At 40.7% G+C, this 18,726-nt stretch overlaps 1 protein-coding gene across 1 annotated transcript; it reads right to left on the bottom strand.

Moving 5' to 3' along the window:
* Positions 1-210: 210 nt before the first annotated feature.
* Positions 211-17,535, bottom strand: LOC121633916. Its single transcript, XM_041976250.1, is given in 8 exon segments — positions 211-4,336; positions 4,455-4,546; positions 5,055-5,134; positions 5,259-5,418; positions 5,595-5,953; positions 7,306-8,612; positions 8,614-9,088; positions 17,324-17,535. Coding segments are annotated over 7 exon segments (2,643 nt in total). The 5' UTR covers positions 9,069-9,088; positions 17,324-17,535; the 3' UTR covers positions 211-4,146.
* Positions 17,536-18,726: the final 1,191 nt, after the last annotated feature.

Raw genomic sequence — 18,726 nt, 5'->3', positions numbered from 1 at the left:
CCTCCTGTGGACACTGTTGACATTACAGCTGGCTGATGGAGAAACTTTCACCTGCTTCCTGTTCATCAGGTTTCAAATGTTACACTCTATATAGTTATTAAGGATTTAACAAACACTGGTGTAGTGTGTTCTTAAAGAATGTAATAACTTTAATTCCTTGTGGAAAATAAAACATATATAACAGGACTCAGCAATAAAAAGCCGTACTCAGAATTTTCACAAAGGACATAAAATTTATAAATATTCTCTCAACAGTACATTAAATCAGTTGGGATGATATATAATTCTTCAAAAAGAAAAAAAAAATATCAGATTTTCAGAAAGCATGACAAAGTGACAATAATCTTATACACACATTTCTTTCTACTCCAAAAATATCTAATGTATATCCCCCTTTTGTCCAAATATATCAAAATATATGCCAACAACAAGCATTAATACAGGCCACAGAGAAAGCAGAATCTCACAGGTTGGTCGGGTGCTTTTGTCTAAAGGAGTGAACACACACACTCACTCACTCACACCCACATACACACACACATACATGCCTCATGTGAGGCAGCGGTAAAGGTTACTCAGTGTTTCATTTCTGCCAATATTAACGCCAAGAGTGCACAGGACGTTTTCTCTCGGTAAGTGCTAGACCAGCCTTGCTGTCATGGTAATGAAGGATGCAACTGTGCCCATGCAAAGCCTGTGGGTAATTTAGTTATGTAAATAATAACATACAATCTAGTCCATGCTTTTTGCAGGGCAGGCCAGCACTTTGGGAGGATGACACATGGCTTAGCAAGATTTTCCAGGAAGCTCCTGCATCTCTCTCGGCAGCCAAAAGGATGTGGAAGCAAGTAGCGAAAGCTGCTGAAAAGATGAGGGAGGTGGTCATGAGACTTTTCTGCAAACATATGATTCCTGCCCTCTAGGGGACAAATGGATCAATGCACAAGTGGGTGAAGGGCAACGGTGGTCAGCTGGTTTTCATGAAGGGAGAAGCTGATGAGTTAACTCTTATATTGATTTACCACATCTAGGACAGGCAAGGCAGAGAACACCCAATCTGTACATAGGATTAGTCCAACACACCCTAAAACCTGACCCTTTGTCTTCAACAATCAGGGGACGTCCTGTCCTCTATCTCACATTTACAGTTTGTTTCTCTCCTAATAAAGCAAATCGATGAAAGCTCAGGTGACCATGTTGCCATTCTCCCAAATGGCACACTTAAGGTCAGTGAGGTGGGGCAGAAAGGATGCAAGTAGTCTCTTTCAGCATGTTTCAGATCTGATCTGATTTTTCTAACCTTGGACCAGATCAGAGCACCTCTGCTCACCTGTCTGCTGTTGTATAGTTTGGTCTGGTCTCCACCCCATAACATCTGTATGCTATAACTGTATAACTATAGTTGTTAAACTATACAAATTAATTCTCTAAATTCTTAAGTTACAAATAAACAAATTATTTCGATCCTGAAACACGAAAACACAGGATATCCGTTTATCAATAAGACAGTATCAGTATGTCCAAATAAGTTAAACTGAAATAATAATATATTTAATTGTTTTTCTCCTTTAATTTTTTTTTTTTTTTTGCTTTAAATATAATTACAGATCTTGCAAAAATACTACGCTGTGCATTGTCTGTCTGCTTGTTCAAAGAGTGCCCAGTGCTTCCTGGATTCAGATATGTGCATTTCGTTAGACGTTTCCTGGAAGGGGAAAACCCATAACTGCCTGTCATCTACAATCTCAGGTCATGTGATGGCATCGGGTCCCTTTGTGTTCTTTCATTTGGTCAAATCTTGATTAACGCTGTGAAGATTTAAAACTCATCTGAAATTAACTTAAAACAATAATGCATATTCTTCTCTTGACTTGTTAAATTTATTTTCTAAAAATAGTCTAAAAATATATTGCATTTGCCATCTTAGGAAATTGATTTAATAAAATATTCTTAGGAAGGAGAAATTGTAAAGTAGGAGAATATATATGGGACCTCTTTGAGGGATTAATAGAAAGAAAAAATTAAATGAAAATTGATTAAGTTTTAGGTTAAGATTCACGCTGCTCACATTAACGTTAAAAGATGGCTTTAGTGTTTGGAAAACTTTTACGGCTTCTCATTATGCGATGAAAAGGACGTTTGCCGCATCAAAGGAAAGCAGTTAGGTATTCTTTATAGGTCTTAAAGGTACACACACTCCGACACTACTCGAGTGACAGTAAAACACTTGCATGTTTAAAAAGGCAATGGAAGAGCATGGTCTGAAATCAACCCCAGCTCGATTTAAAGTTTTAAATAAAACACCCCTTCAATCCAAATACACATCAATCACGATGCTACGTTTATCCGCACAGCAAGTCAGGCTTCCATCCTGATGCCTTCCTAAAATCTAATCACATTAACAGTTTGGATACATCATAAATATATACTGTATATTTATATACGCATGTCAGAGCTGATAAAAAAGAACAAAGTAAATGGAATGACTCCAGCGCTATATATCTATACAGTCTGTTTATATTCCATGGGATTCAACAGATGGAGCATCAGGTAACATGACAAACACGTTGGCTGATTCCTCTACTGGTGAAATAATAGAAATAGCTTGCACTGACAAAAGCAGCCATGGCTTCCTGACGGTTTCCTTCAAAAAAAAAAAAAAAAAAAAAAACACACGCACACACACACAGACATGTCATGTACAGTAACCCCCCATTATTCCCACCATGGTAACAGATTTTAAGCCGGAATTTAAAATAAAAATGTGGAGAAGTCGAGCACACCCCTCATCATGAAGGAATGGATTAGTGCAATCTAACGATAAGTGCTGGCGAGAAGTAGTACGAGGGAGGAGATGGGAATACTGGCTTGTGTGACATCCTTTGGTTTTATCTTGGCTGGGCGGGGAGCTTGGTGGGCATGAAGGGGGAGGGGCAAGAAAAGAAGTTCAATCTAGTTGCAGAATCACAACCAACATTCGCCAGGCAAGCAGCTACACTGAGGGCATAACTGCAGGAGATTTATCAGCAGTGAGCACAGAAAATGACAAATTTTAGCTACTCAAATTGGGTATTTTTCTTCATCATACATCATACAATGACATTTCTTTGCAAATTGGATTGTTGTGATTTATGTTTTACACTATTTTCTACCACTTTACAGTTTGAAAATTATAACGGCTCGTTTCCAGCCCGACACTTTTGGGACTACAGGTGGTGAAACTAGCTGCCTGAAATTCTCCCTGCAAGTCATAAGGCAGGTCACAGGAAATAAAATAAAATAAAATAAAATAAAATAAAATAAAGCAGTATCTGTGTCTGAGATCCAAGTTTCACAAATAGCTTTACCATTTTAATCAACAGATATCATTTCTAAGCCATTTCATTGTTCTGACTTGAAGAAGTCCTGCTCTCAGAGTAAAGATCTGTCACAGGTACAGTATTTCAGTTTTTACTGAGCAGGACTCATAATAAAACTGTTTCTGTCAGTGCCATGTGATGGAAAGCTTCACTTCATCTGAAGCTTCTTGTTTGGTTTGATTTCATTAAAATGAGCAAACGTGCCCACATATTTAACACTCACTCACACCAATCAGGAGAAATAAGACGACTCTGCATTAGCTGCTCTTTCATCCTGGCTAGTTGAACAACGTTAAAACCGAGCTGGCAGCGCAGGTTTGTGTTCCCTGGATGCACCTTAGCACCGGATCACCCCTGAGCCAGCGGCTTACAAATGGAACAAACATGATTGTTGTGCTAAGCTGCATCTGGGGAAACACGGTTCTGACTGAAACCTAGCTCGGCCTGGTGTTCGGCGTTCTGGGCAGGAAAGGGATGGTGGGGTCGGGGCTTGGTGGAGCACACAAGCTTCCATCAGAGTGGAGTTGATGAATGAATTTTTCTCTCTTTGCTTCATCTGAGATGGATTTAATCATCAAATTCTAACCCCTCTGTACTCACCTAAAGGGATCTGTGCTTCTAATGTGTCTAAATGTTTGCAAAAACTGAATCCATCCCATCACTCCCCTTTCCCCCCCTGTGAGCAGGAAACAGGGGTGTTCGGTCCTTCGATGCCCCTCCTCTTTTTTCTGTGCAGGAGGCGGAGCTATGTGATGATTAATTGGAAGGTATGACAGCCTTCTCTCTTCTACTGCAGGTTCTTCAAGATGCGGCCGTAGCGGAAGTCGTAGACATGCCGGCAGAGATACACCAACTCAGGGTCGACGTCTGTGGGCACACAGCGGTGGGAAGGGGGGGCAAAGTCAGGGCGGAAGGGCACCATGCTGGCACTGCCAGGTGGAGCGCCCTCGGCACGCCGCTTCACCAAGGCACAAAATCTGGGGAAGAAAAATAAAAAAAAAAAACGTGCAAATGAGATCTAAGCCAATTCTTGAGGTGAAATATTCCTTAAGCTTCATTAACAGTTGCTGAGGAAATGTGTGCGCACTTACTCACCTACAGTACTGGGCTAATGGGAGAACGTAGCATCTGTCTTCTATGCAGGCCACACTATTTTCATCCTGATGCCGAGAGGCGAAAATCTCATTCTGAAACCAACAGTGGGTGAACAGCGTCATATCATCAGAAGTGTTTCCTATTGTGCTGAATGACAGCAGAAGAAATGGCAACACTTTTCAACGGTAAGCACCGAGGGAGCTGGACTTGTTCACATGAAATAGGATTTTGCCTCAGTGTTGTTACTTTATGAGCCACCACATAACAAAAATGCTGCTCTGCTCCACAAACGCGTCTGAATTTTCTTGCAGTGACACCGTCCCTGTGCCTGCTTTGAGTCTCTGCAAGGCTGAGGTCGGAGAGATACAATCTTTTCTGGCATTGTGGTTAGACTGAGGAGCTAACCAACGATCAACAGTTTCAGTGCTGCTGAGGGAAAGATAATGACATTTCCAGCAACACTTTGCAAAAACAAGCAGTCCTTCCACGTTATTTTAGCACATGCTGTCATCATGAGATCTTTTGTGATTTATATTACAACGCACCCATAATAATAAATAATAATAAAAAAGAGTTGTCAGACAGTGCAATTAACCTCACCTCACAGTGTGCGCTGGGATCTCGGCCTCCCTGGGTGTGCTCAGGTCTATAGTACCAGAAAAGGCTCATCATCAGCTCTCCTGAGGCAGCACAGAGAAAGACACACAGGTAAACAACACCGTCCACATGTTCCTCCAACAACCCTGCTCATGCACAAAAACAGCTCATGATCCACCATTCTCTCTTTCCTCATCTCTTTTTCACCTGTTTTGGGGTCTTCCCACAGAGCTGATATCTTGGCAACATATGGGAGGGATTTCTTCCTGGGGCCAGATCGTAGCAGCACAGTGTCTCTGACATGTATCACTTCACCGTCCCTCTCGACTCCTTCGTAACACTGCCGCAGGGCTGTCTCATCCTCCCCCTGAGATAGAGATGCACACAAGCGTCAACCTTAATTATAAATCTCTTTCTAAATCCTTATATTCAAACACAATTATCTTTTTCTTCTAAAGCATCTTCTCTTTTTTTCTCTTTTGGGGCTCTCTAATCTCTCTTGCACATTGTCACTTTCCAAACATCTACTGATGAATAACCTACCGCAATGAAGACCTCCCTCTCTGTGGGCATTCCAACAGGCCGCCAGCCATTTGTTGCACGTCTGCGGCTGAGCTTCTTCTGTTTGTTGCTGCCGAGGCTCGGCACAGTTGATGTCTGTTTCGTCGGAAGCCGAGTGCGGCCCATGGACAGGGAGCCATTGGACGCCTTGGTGCTCTGTGGGCATTCCTTGGCAAGCATTAACCTGGCCTGGGGCTGGTCTCGTCCAGACAAGGAGGTGAGCAGGCGGGGTTTAGTCTGAGTGGATGTCGGTACGTTGGATAGGGGACAGCTGGAGATGGGCATGGTTGGGGGAACCAGAAGAGAGGGGCTATGATCGCCCCGTGGGGAGGAGAAAGCCTCTGGAAAAGTAAAGATGGAAACAGAACTGAGTGAAAAACTTTTTACAAATATGTTTCAGTGAAACCTGATGTATTGTATTTTTTTAATTGGTATAACTATATGAATGCATGAGAGACATTTCATATATAAAACAATTAAACTTACTGTAGACTGAAAGGACCTTATCACAATACATCTATGTCAACCCCTAAAGCAATAAGCACTTTCAAAGTTCAACAAAGTAATGTAAAAGGGCATTAAACGGCTGAAACATATTTGATATTGAAAGAAATTGGAGGAATTAGTTTTAACTAATTATTCAGTTTCAATTGAATTCAATACTTTATTACAGACACAATATATGGTCCATATTAACAACACACACAAAAAATTTCAAATGCTTTTCTATAAAGGCTCAAATGCCAATGAGTCAATAGAATAGAAAACTAATGTTCAAATGGTAACAGGTTTTTAAACATAATTAAGAATAAAAAGAGCACCATAGAGAGGAAGAGTCTCTCAGAAGTAAAGAAGGGCAGAGCTTCAACAACTTAAAGTAAACCGATGGGAATCACTATCGGCTCAGGAATCCTTCCTGAGTAATTCTATGAATCCACTGTGATAGCCACAAATGCAGGTTAAAGGTCGATCATACAACAGCAAAAAACCATGTGACCAAATATCTGTGCAAAAGCTAATTGAAAATCTACTGAGACAAAGTAGAAAACTGTTCTATTGTCACACAAATTGAAATTTGAAATTCTTTTTGGAAATGAAGGCAGCCATGTTCTCTGAACTAAAGAGAAGAGGTACCACCCAGCCTGTTGTCAGCACTCAAAATCTTGCATCTCTGATGGTATGGCTGCATTAATGCTAATGGGACTAGCAACATGCACATCTGGAGAGGCTCCACCAATGCTAAAAAGATATATCCAGGTTTAAGAGCAACATCTGCTGAAGACCTTGTATATTTCAGCAAGAAAATGCTCAACCACATACTGCATCCATTACAACAGCACTTCTTTGTAGTAGAAGAGTCTACTGATTAAAAGCACTTGGTGCATCACAAAATGCAAAGCTTAACAAAGAGGTTGTTGAGTTTCAAGAATCCCGGAACCTTATATCAAACAAGAATTTCGTCTGCAAAAGGTCTAACATCAGGTCTCAATTTTCAGACATTTATGGACTATTTTTAAAAGAAGAGGGGATACCAGAAGAAGTTAACATGGCCCTGTCCCAACTTTTCAGATGTGCTGCGGTCAAATTCAAGACAAGTTAAACTGCTGTGTTACAGCTGTGTAAACTTTAATTGTCCTATTCAAGGTCTTCAATTAAGGACACCAACTCAAGAGGATTTCCATTTTCCACTCACCTGTTTTGATGCTGTGTGTGCATCCAGTGCACCCTGCACTGAAAGAGCAAGCCCTGCTTGTGACTGGGGGCATCGCTCTGTAGGTGTAGCCACTGATCCTGCAGGCCTCACTGTAACAGGGCGAAGTCACCGAGTTGCAGTAGGCAGGGTGTGGTAGCCCCGTGGGATGGGCCACCTGCCGTCCCAGCACCTTAGAGCCAGTCATGGGATTAGAGCAGATACTTGAGGGGGTAAAGTTTAGAGGTTGCGAGGTCAGGGAGGCTGAACTTGTTCCAGTGTGTGTTGGGTGGGCGATGTGGACGTAGTAGCTGGAGAAGCAGTGGTCGGCGGTGCAGAGGCAAGGGTGAGGGCTGAGGGTGAGGGCTGTGTGTGGGTGGGAATGCGTGAGCGATGGTGAGGTTACTAGGCACTCGCGCTTCACAGGGGTCATGGCTGAGTTGAGTGACTGATCGTCAGAGTCTCCGTAGGGCTGCTGGCCGAGGAAAAAGGCCAAGCGATGGCAGTATTCCATGGAGCCCTCTGAAGGACAGCAGTAGTACGGGCTCAGCTCAGTCTCCAGCTGCTCTTCCTTCACTTGCTTCAGGGGGTATGCGAGCATGCTGCGAGACTGGTAGCCTGGTTTAGTCAATCTATGAGTGCAGCTGCCTGACTCCCACTCTACCTTGGGCTCAAAATCTGCTTTTTTCTTACAAGCTGTGCAGTCACTGGGAAGAGGGGGGGCTTTTTTCCCTTTCCTCTTTTGTATGCGTCCCTTGTGTTGCAGTTTGACCCTGGGGTGCTGTTTTTGGGCTGAGGCTGCAGCAGGAGCTGCACAGTCTGATGTGACAGTAGCCGTTGGAGCAGCCTTTACTCTCTGCTTACTAGTAGCAGAGGAACTAGTTAACTTCAGCAGGGCTGCAGCATTAAGACCAGCCAACCGTCTGGGCGCAGGGGCATCCAAACATGCCTGGCTCACCCAAACGCTTTCATCACTTCGGTTAACTTTGGCATTTTTGCCAAGCTTAGAGCTTTGGCTCAGCTCAAGCTTGTGAGATGTTGAGATTTTATTGATGTTCCCTCGTGAAGCCTTCAGACCTCCAGGAACACCATTTCTGGCTGGATCTGCATCCAGAGAAAGCCCTCCATCTGCAGATTCCTCCAGTCTCCTGGCCTGTTTGGCTGCTGGTTGGGCATCAGTGGGTCTTTCAAGCAGCAAGCTGTTCACTGCCTCAGCATTGAGAGAGGCTAGTCTGCGTTTGCGTGGTTGTAGGTCTCCCAGCTCAATACACTCAGCATAACTGGGCCGGCTTGACTTTAATTTGGTTTTTGTTTTTTTTTGCCCCTTTTCTTTCTCTGCTTTTCCCTTTTTTGGATTTTGACTTGCAACCGTCTCGTCCTCTCTTTTCTTTCGACCTCTCCTTTTCACGCAGGTTTTCTTCTAATCGGGTAAGGATGACTTGGCAGCTGAGCCCGTCCCCATCAGAATTTCCTGCCCTCCCTCGTAAAGGGTACAACTTCCGGTCCCGTTTCTTGTCTCGTCTCCGGTCCAGCTTTCTGCCCTGATCTGATCTCTTTGTCCCTCCTCTCATCTCCTTTCCCCTCTTGGTCGTGCCTTTCCCCTGTTTGATGATATCACTTATTTTCTTTGTCCTTCCGAATCGTAGCGTGCGCTCAGGCCAGGCGCCGCCCATGGCGCCACCATGTGGGCAAAGACGGCTGCCGTCCCACCACTCAGCACTACTGTGGCTCTGCCTGAGGGAAGCTTTCTGCCTTGCGTGAGTCATCACATTCTTCTCCACAGAGCCTGGAGATAAGAAACGGACAAGTCAGAGAACAAGTTTGCCCATATTGATATGCACATCCAAGTCTCACAGAACAGCCAGTAAACCACACAGTAGCTTAATTGCTTGCAAAGTTTTTAACTGCATCCATAGAGAGCTGTTAAGGACTAAAAGTCTTAATGACTTCTTTTTCTAATCTTCATAGAGAAACTACAGACAGTTTAGGAGCAAGCGGTAAGACATGTATTTGTTAGATTAATTTCTTAATGTCTTTTATTACCATAAATTACAAGAAGACAAAGCCAAAGGGGATTTTTATGTTGTAGTGATGCACAGCGCAACTGACAGCAAAACAAAGATAATGTCTGTCTAACATAATCTCACATAAACACAGCAGCAACATCTGATTCAAATGCATAAAGAAGCTTAGCGATGAATATGTTCTTTGTCTAAATGAGATTGTGATCACACTGAATTTACTTGATCATATGGTGAGCTCCAGCTATTGAATGCCTGTTCCCTGTCCCCCTGCTATGTGTGTGTGTGTTTGATGTGGTATTGGAGAAACTGATGCACTCATTTCCCGTGATCGTTGCGTTATTACTCAGTCCGAACACAGCATGCATGTAACAGCTTGTTACGGCCAATTGCAGAGTCTGAAATGTTCAATCTGAAACAAGAAAGTGTATGGAGTTTTTGTTGTTTTTTTTTTTGTTTTGTTTTGTTTTTTAAGCTCAGTGGAGAGAAATAAGAGAAATAAGGAGGAGATTAAATATATATTGAAGCTTACTGGCATTTTTAAATCACTTGCATTTGATGGTTGCACATTCTCTTAAGTAAAAATCCATATATATAAAAATCAGCTTCAGACTGCTAAAATGTTTGTGCTAAATGTGAAACAGCAGAATAGCCAAACTTTAAAAAAAAAAGCTTTGACATACAAGTAAAATGTGAAGCCAATAGTGATTTTGATTCATGAAATCTTAGCCAAAAAGAAACAGTCATTCAAATAATTGCAATTAATGAGTTTCATTTCCTTTTTCAGCTCACTTTATTCCACCATTAGTTTTACGCTTGTATTAGTCATGCCTTTAAGTCCGATTAATCGCCTCCTTCATGTTATAAGGCTCTCCTTCTGCAGTTGGCTTACAACCCAAATACAGTTGCTTGTAAGCCAAGGTGTCTGACAAGAATTTCATGGATTTAGCTGCAAAGCAAATCGATCTCATGAGAATGCATTCAGTTTAATGTTAGACATTAAGTGTCTAAATATAAACAGCTAACATAGGAAGGGGGTTTGGAGGAAAATAATTTGTAAATAGTGGTGGAAATATGACATTTTTATTGGTTTTAGTCAACTGCTTTTATGCAGGTGAATATTTATTGAAATGATATCTCAAATACAGCATGACAAGCCTACCAGTAATGGTATTTAAAGTACCCATATGTGGTAACTTCACAAGCTCAGAACTCTGTTTTGTGGGTCTACTATAATAGGTTTGGTGTGATAACTTTAAAATGATTGAAAAGTGTTTGTTTCAAGCTTTGTAAACAGTTATATATATATATATATATATATATATATATATATATATATATATATATATATATATATATATATGTGATCACTAGGGCAGGGCAATATATCAGGATTTTCAAATATATCAACACTTTTTCCACATACGATATAGAATAAGGGAATATCGTTTATATCGAGATAGTTTTAACTAAAAACAAGCTCAAACAATCTTTTCTTTTTGCATTTTGCACAGCTGTATTTTTGTTATGGTCATTGAAAAGTATTTTGATTCATTTTGTTTTAAGAGCATTTAATTTAATATACAGTTAATTTAATTTCAGTCAACTGTATGATTGCACATGTGCTGCTGATCCTTAATAAAAGTGCATTTAGCATTCAAGGCTGTAAATTAAAACTGTCTCCTTGGTTACGTGACCAAACAAATAAATTATTAAAAATATATTGAGATATATATCGTTTATCGGGATTCAGGTAAAAATATTAAGATATGAAATTCAGTTGATATCGCCCAGCCCTAGTGATCACTACATTAAACATTTCAAACTGTTTTAGTGTTTCACAGTCTTTCTTTCAAATTCCCACTACAAAACAGAGTACTGGACACCAAAGATCAGACCTTTCCCTATACTCTGTTTTAGCGGGTTTGAAGAACATAAGCAAACGCTAAATATAAATGTGTCCGAAAATACATATTAGGTGGAATAAGTCTTGTTTAGTATTGGGTTGCTCTAAACCAGGGCTACTCAATTCGGTCCTACGAGGGCCGCAATCCAGCAGGTTTTCCATGTATTCCTGTACCAACACACCTGAGTCAAATTAATGAGTTATTGTGTAGAAACTGATTGGCTGTTAGAGCCACCTAATTTGACTCAGGTGTGTTGGTGCAGGTATACATGGAAAACCTGCTGGATTGCCGCCCTTGTAGGATTGAGTAGCCCTGCTCTAAACCTTTAAACTGTTAGAAGTGATGCTGTAATAAACCTTCAAAGCTGTTGTAAGAAGAGACTTTTAGATTCATCACAATTGGAAGTATTGATCTCCAGAGGGAATTTCTTCAGTTAGAAACCTAATGAGCAATTAAATATTCGTGAGGTTTTTTGGCGTGTTATAAAACTTTAACTTTTAGTATTTAAACCTCTAATAAAGCTTTAAAGGTATAACTTTTGGTAAAAAGTTTGTATTTGGGTGGGATGCTGATTTACTGGTTGCAGGTTTGTCATAAAGTAGGAGGTGCTGTCACGAAAACATCTTAAATGTCCGGAAGTGCAGGCCCAGAACTACGGGTCTGAATCTGCAGCTCTCCAGGTATGCAGAAAAGATACTGTTGGGGTTTCGTGTGGACGCACAGATTTCATTAAAAGATTTTAATGAAAAACATTTTAAAAACTAAAAATCGGTTTCATCCCTGTGTGGATGTAACCTCAAAACAGCCAGTCTGGTTGTCAGATCAGAAGTGCTATGCACACTAATTTCAATTCCCTTAACACATGTCCAAACAGGCAAAAAAAAAAAAATCACCTCAAATTACTATGATTTTTTTTTGTGCATCAATTAAATGTTTTGTGTGTGTGCGTGTTTTTTTACTATTATTATTATTTTTATTTATTTATTCTTCCAGATACTCAGTGTTTCTCAATCCGGGTCCTCAGGGACCACTGCCCTGCATGTTTTAGTTCTTTCCAACTCCAGCACACCTGATACAGATTAACTAAACTGCTTGTCAAGTTCTTTGCAAGCCTGCTAATGAGCCATTCATTTGAGTCAGGTGTGCTAAAGATGGACACCTCTAAAACATGCAGGGCAGTGATCCCCAAGGACAGGATTGAGAAACACTACTCTTGACTCATCAAGAAAACAGTTGTGAAAACCCGTCTAATGACCTGTTTGAGAGTCAGACTCCTTTGGGAGTGGACTTTTGATCTTTTTAACTTTGACATCCTGTAAACGTTATAAAGCACACTAAAAAAAAAGGAAAAACCTAAAGCATGTAACATGTGTTATTCAAACACTCAGAACATAAACCACTAAGAAAAAACATTGATAACAGAAGAAATTTACAATTTCTTTAGTTTCCCTTTGCAAATCAAATGACTTTTTTCAGACTTAGAAAAGCTTCTTGTCCTAGAGTTTTGTTTTCCATTATCAGTCTACAGAGGATAATGGCATCCTCCCTCTTAAAGGCAACTGACATGCAATGTTATTTTAACGATAATTTTTCTCGTCCCTTCATGTAAGAAATGCGGAGTGACATTAGCTTTGTCGTTAAAAGCTCACAGATTCCCTAAATGAGCTTTGGATCATACTTATCAGTCTATGACACCCACCGCCGTCTTATCACAGGGAGCTTTTTCATCTTTGCAGTATCTCTACAGAGCTGAGCCTCAAACGAGCGAAAGGCTTGCTGGTTGGTGCAGATTTCTATACAGTGCAAGCACATTTAAGGCTAAAGACTTCAGCCAAAACTGACGACTTGTTAACAGTCAAATTCTAGTCAGACTTCCCAAACATGGGCTCTGTCCGCCCCCAATCTGACTGGGCTTGTGGAGGCTGTAAGTGCACCATTCGAGCGAATGCAGCAAAGGCCAACACAATTAAAGCTTAAGGTTTCTGAAACAGATTATCAGTAATGTTTCAAGAAAAATTAAAGCACAGTGAAACATTTCTGTATCATTTAAAATGGCACAAACTGTTCCAGTACTCTGAAATAAATGTAACAGTTAATTGTGAGCTGCTCACAAACAGCAGGGGCATGACCCTGAACGGCAAACTCAGGACAGTGTGCATGCGTATGTGTCGGCCTGCCTCTTTGCAGTGTGGCAGGGTGGCTAACTCCGGGCTGTGCTTCTCAGGCAAGATGTAATTAGTTTAGCGGTGCGACCTCCCTGGCTGAGACTGACATTCAGCACCTGAATGACATTCTATGAAGAGTTCACACTCCATATTTAATCTGAATCCAGGTTGAACAAAATAAAAAAAAATTAAACTTCCTCACAGAATCTGTCAGATGAATGATGGAAAAGGCACCCGAGTGATACAATCCATCACTGATAGGTACTTTAAAGTAAATTTCACACCAGTCAAGATTTCCAGGGAGAAACTGAGCTTTTATCCTGTTTTAAACCCACAAGTCTGCAGGTAGGGTTGCTGTGAGTAGGTACAACCTGGAAGATATTATCTTGTGTCATAGCCTTCTGGCTGAAACACAATTCTAAACACAGTTGGGCCTGGTGATCCTCAGGAAGTAATTTCAGATTTACAGGAAGATCAATGACCCTGTGCTCTCTATTTCTAATTGGTTAGAAAGCAGAGCATTAGTTCCTCTCAGGGCATCAAACAGCAGACACACCAGGACTCTTTTTGAGACTTGTGATACTTCAGGACTCCTCTCAAGATTACATGTCGTGTAGCTAACCACAAGGTTTCAGTGACATTAGATCAAGAAATGAAGTTCAGTTATAAAATACACTATACAGCATGACAAATTAACAAGCAGAAAACATAAAGCGACAAAGAGGTGACAGAAATATCACAGGATGTTACATTCAGTTGTGTATGGAAATTCAAAGCTGTTCCATTACCACACAATGTGATGCACACAAAGGAGAAAATACCATGAGCAGCATATGAAATGCAATAACATGCCATGAGTTTATCGCATTACCCACAAATATCCCAATGCATGGTTCAGACCTCCCTGTGGGTCCTAAAAATCTTGACTTAAAATGGAAAAGAAAAGCAATCTGATGCTGTATCACTACTGAACATAAATGTGTAGAGTTAATAAAAGGTTTACAAAAAGCACCACAATGTGTTTTTTTATTTTCTAAGTATTTGATAATGTCTTTGTGTAACTCCTCTTGGAACCATCTATATCTATTTACATAGAATTCATTCATGATTTAAGAGGAATAACACAAGATAACATCATTAATAAGTAATGATTCCTGGATATTTATATGTTGACTTCATCATGGATTCACAGTTTGTTATGAAGTATTTATTGGTACGATCAGCTGGTTCCTGAGATTATCACTGATAGGAAAGGGAGGATTAACTTTCAGCAGCTGGACACTTGGTTAATAAAACATTCAGCGAACATTTTAGAAATATGCATCACATTTGAGGGGCTATACGTCCAGCTCATCTAGAACTGAGGAGCTGGGTGATGTTAGCCACCATGAAGCTGGCAGCCTGAGCCTGAGGGACAGCTGCAGGGGAAAGGGGGAAGACACCAAACATCCAAGACTGGATAGGCAATTAGACATTTTAACTAGAACGGAGAAGAGAGGAGTGAGGCAGTAAAGAGAGTCACCACGTTTGTGACAGATACAGTAATATGTAGCTTCATGGACACAATTTTAACCACAGTTTCTGTTCATGAAACTGATGGCAATCAGGGAGAATCTGTTGTCAGAATTACGCCTCCTGACCGAGACTAGCTGGATGTTGCCAGGTAACACAGACAGAAATCCCAAAAATAACTTCATAACTTTTAACAATAGAAATGTAAAACCAAAATTAGACAATGCCTGATACAGTTTGCAATATTACTTGCAGTACGTTATTAATGAGTGGCAAAATTTTTTATTCATTAGAGTCAACAAGTAGTACTAAAATAAAGCTTTCATTCTTCTATCTGAGGGGCCAAATGATTGTGATTACTCATAAACATAACCACAGTACTGAAAAGTCTTTAGCCACTCCTCTTCATTCATTATATAATATAGTTTATTTATCATATAACTATCAATTTTTGTTATTTTTCTTTGGACACTGGCTTTGTTTCCCCACTCATTTTCATTTCAATCTTTAAACTAATTGTTCAGTCCACTTAAAACTAACCAATAAATCACATGCATAAAGAAAATAAACTTACTCAAGGAAAGAACCAGTGATGCCCACACATAAACTTAAACAAAGAAGCTATTTTAAATTCAATTGTATCTTTAGCTACATTTTAATAGCAGCCTGTCAAATAGTTCTCATTCCTTTATTTGCATCAATGAAAAAAATGCCAAAGATAACACAGTTCAACAGACATATATATATATATATATATATATATATATATATATATAGTATTTTTGCAACATCAAGAGGATGAGCTGAAAAGTTTGCATATCTTGCCATGATGTGCAGCATGTACTTATGAAATCTGAACAATTTGGACAAATCTTGGACAAATCTACACTGTCTGGAAATAACATATTTAACAAATAGGAAAGAAAAATCCAGCAAAGATCTAAAACATGACATGGGAGATGCATCTGGTCCACGTTTCAATAAACAGTTTCACCCATTTTACAGTTTTCATGGCAGTATGTAATAAAAGTCGGGGTGGCTTAAATCTTTTGTTCAATAGTGTATAAACATTTTTTATGTATCTGTACTTAAAGTACTATAATAACACGCTACTTTTCACCATGTATTATAATTAAATATAGTCTTTTTGCTTTATTTAGTAAATGATCCATTATGTTGATTCTAAAAAGGTCAGGTTTTAGACGTTTCCCCTGTTTTAACACAGCTGATTCAAATTAAACAGGTATATAGAATATGCTGAAGCAGGAAACATCTAAAACCTGCAGGACAAGGTGGAGGATAAACCGGGCCTAGCAATGCACTTCTATGCCAGCCCTGGATTTCCATTCAATAAATAATGCTGCATTATTATTGATAAGCAGCCTATCAAGTAGCCCAATTCAAATGATGAATTTATATTGTATATATTTTACCTTTAAATGACTTTTACCAAACTTAAAGGGAAAGGCTTGAAATACTTCCTCCACCACTGTTTTCCACTTGCGTACACATCACTTTTCGCTTCAGTCTAAAGACTCACAGATCACAAATCTCCAGAAAGCAATCAGGTTAATACGAGTGACACCTCCCAGAACAAAGCCCTACCTGCCTGTATTCCACCTGTAATGACAAATTTTCCTCTCGGTCATGTTCCTTCAACTTTCAGGTGGAGCCACAAAAACAAGAACACCCGCAGATCACGCAGAAAAACAACCAGCCAGCCGGGTGAGGTGATCCGTTCTGGCCGGACTGAGAGGTTCTTATTTAACCTTATTTCCCACGCCACAGCCGGTGACAGGCAGGTAAACGCGAGCCGCTGGTGGATTGAGGGTGATCAAGAAGAGACAGTAATATGAAACATTAGGTCACTGTTTTTGTTTTCGCCGAGACTTGCACCGCAGCCTTGAGCTTTATCTCTAAAACGATCGGTTTAGATGTCGAAGAAGGTTTAATAGATAATTGAAACCTCACATTTTTGGACTAAAGTTCGTTAAAATAAAAAATACACGCGCATAGTGTGGAATACAGCAGGATGGAATACAGTACCGCCTGACGTAGCTGCCCATCTGAAGAAGCTCTAAATACGGGTTAGAGTGGAGGGGGTGGGGGGTGCTGCCCTAACACACACGCACACACCAAGCGAAATAAAGGGCAATCACCCTTCCTGATCATGTTATTTATCTACATTCCTCATTATTCACACGGTGGCCGCTGTGGTCGCGGTCCCAGTTGAGCGCAGGGAGGTTACGGTACGTAGCGCCAGCCCCAGCGGATCGCTTCTGGTGCACGAAGCGGAAAAATGGGCTCCGCGCTCCTCTGTGGTTGGCTGGACAGTCGGAGCAACTTCAAACATCCAGGGCCAAACAGCAACACATTTTTTAAAGAAAACAAAAAAAAACATGAGGCGCTAACTTACGGATCGCCGCCACGCTTCCTTCTCCTGGCAGCCGGGAACCGTCGAGCAAATCTGCGGAGAAGGAGGAGGAGAGGGTGGTGGTGGCGGCGGTGGAGGAGGAGGAGGAGGAGGAGGGGGAGAAGCTGGACTGGTACGGTGGCAGAGCTCCGCAAACTGGGAGAGCTGGGGAGGAGTGGAGCGAGAGGACGGTCGCTGCCTGCGAGATGTGTGTGCTCGTGTTTGTATGTGTGTGCTCTTCCTGGTTTGGGCTTCCACCGATTTGCAAAAACTTAATCTAAACCAATTGCCAGACGGACCAGCCTCGCTTCACACCCCCGTCCTCCAATGATGGGCCAACAGCTGTTCAGTAAAGGGAGGTGAATGCGTGTGTGTGTGTATGTGTGTGATGGAGGGGCGACTAAATATTTGCAGTATTCGAGGTAACTTAGTTCCACTACATTAAAACACTGCGTTGCGTCATGGGCGACTGCCGATGCGGCGACAGACTGTTTCACCCTTTCATTTGTCGCGACCAAACCACCCTTCAATCACCTCACTGTTAAAAACCGTCTACAGGAAAATTTCACCTTGAAATCCAGCACTGTTGGATGTGGCGCACCCCACAACTGACTTATGTGAGCTAGTAGGACGTAAATAAAAATAAACATTCCTGAAACTGCTTTGTCAGTGTAAAAAGGCTTTATAATTTAGATTTTATAGTTTCCAGTTAACCACTTTCTAGACATATTGACAAACCAAGCACATAGACCTCCAGCAGTCCCTGAAAATTCAACTTAACTTTAATAGTAGCCAACAGAAATCACAGTAAAACTTAAAACGTTTAATAAAAGTCCAGAGTTCAGATCTTTACTATGCGAGCTGGCTCGTGATGTATTTTATTAGCTGATGGAGGCTGCAGCTACTGAAGGATCAGATTTTTAGAAGCTCATAATCAGGATAAAATAAAAAGAGCTAAACAAAAGTTCTGTTGTGTCTTTTCCCCCACTCACACAGTCAACCCAGTTCCAGAGACAACAAAAGGAGTGGTTTCTCAACCAGCTCCCAACTTATTCTCACATTCCAGTCAGAACATGAATTCAAAAGGACTGAGTGTGTAAAATCAAAGCGTTATATGAAATCATCACATAGCTTTAGCAAACCCACAAAAACCCATGCACCTAAGAAAAACAGCAATAGCTGCTTTTCAGAATTTGTTTCATATAGGAACTACATCAATCACCATGGAAAGGGAGTTCCTAGTCATTTAATGCCTGACAGAAGTACAAATACTGTAATATGATCATCTAGTGGGTGTGCCTTTTAATTTATCTAACATGCATTTACAGTAAAATTATTTAAAAAACTTTGTTTTTCTTTACCTTTTGTGATATTATATATAATATCTTGCATATACATTCAAATCC

Source organism: Melanotaenia boesemani, chromosome 22 (genome assembly GCF_017639745.1).
Source record: "Melanotaenia boesemani isolate fMelBoe1 chromosome 22, fMelBoe1.pri, whole genome shotgun sequence".
Lineage (NCBI taxonomy): Eukaryota > Metazoa > Chordata > Actinopteri > Atheriniformes > Melanotaeniidae > Melanotaenia > Melanotaenia boesemani.
Note: the sequence above shows the minus strand (reverse complement) of the source record. Positions and strands in the feature narration are given on the sequence as shown.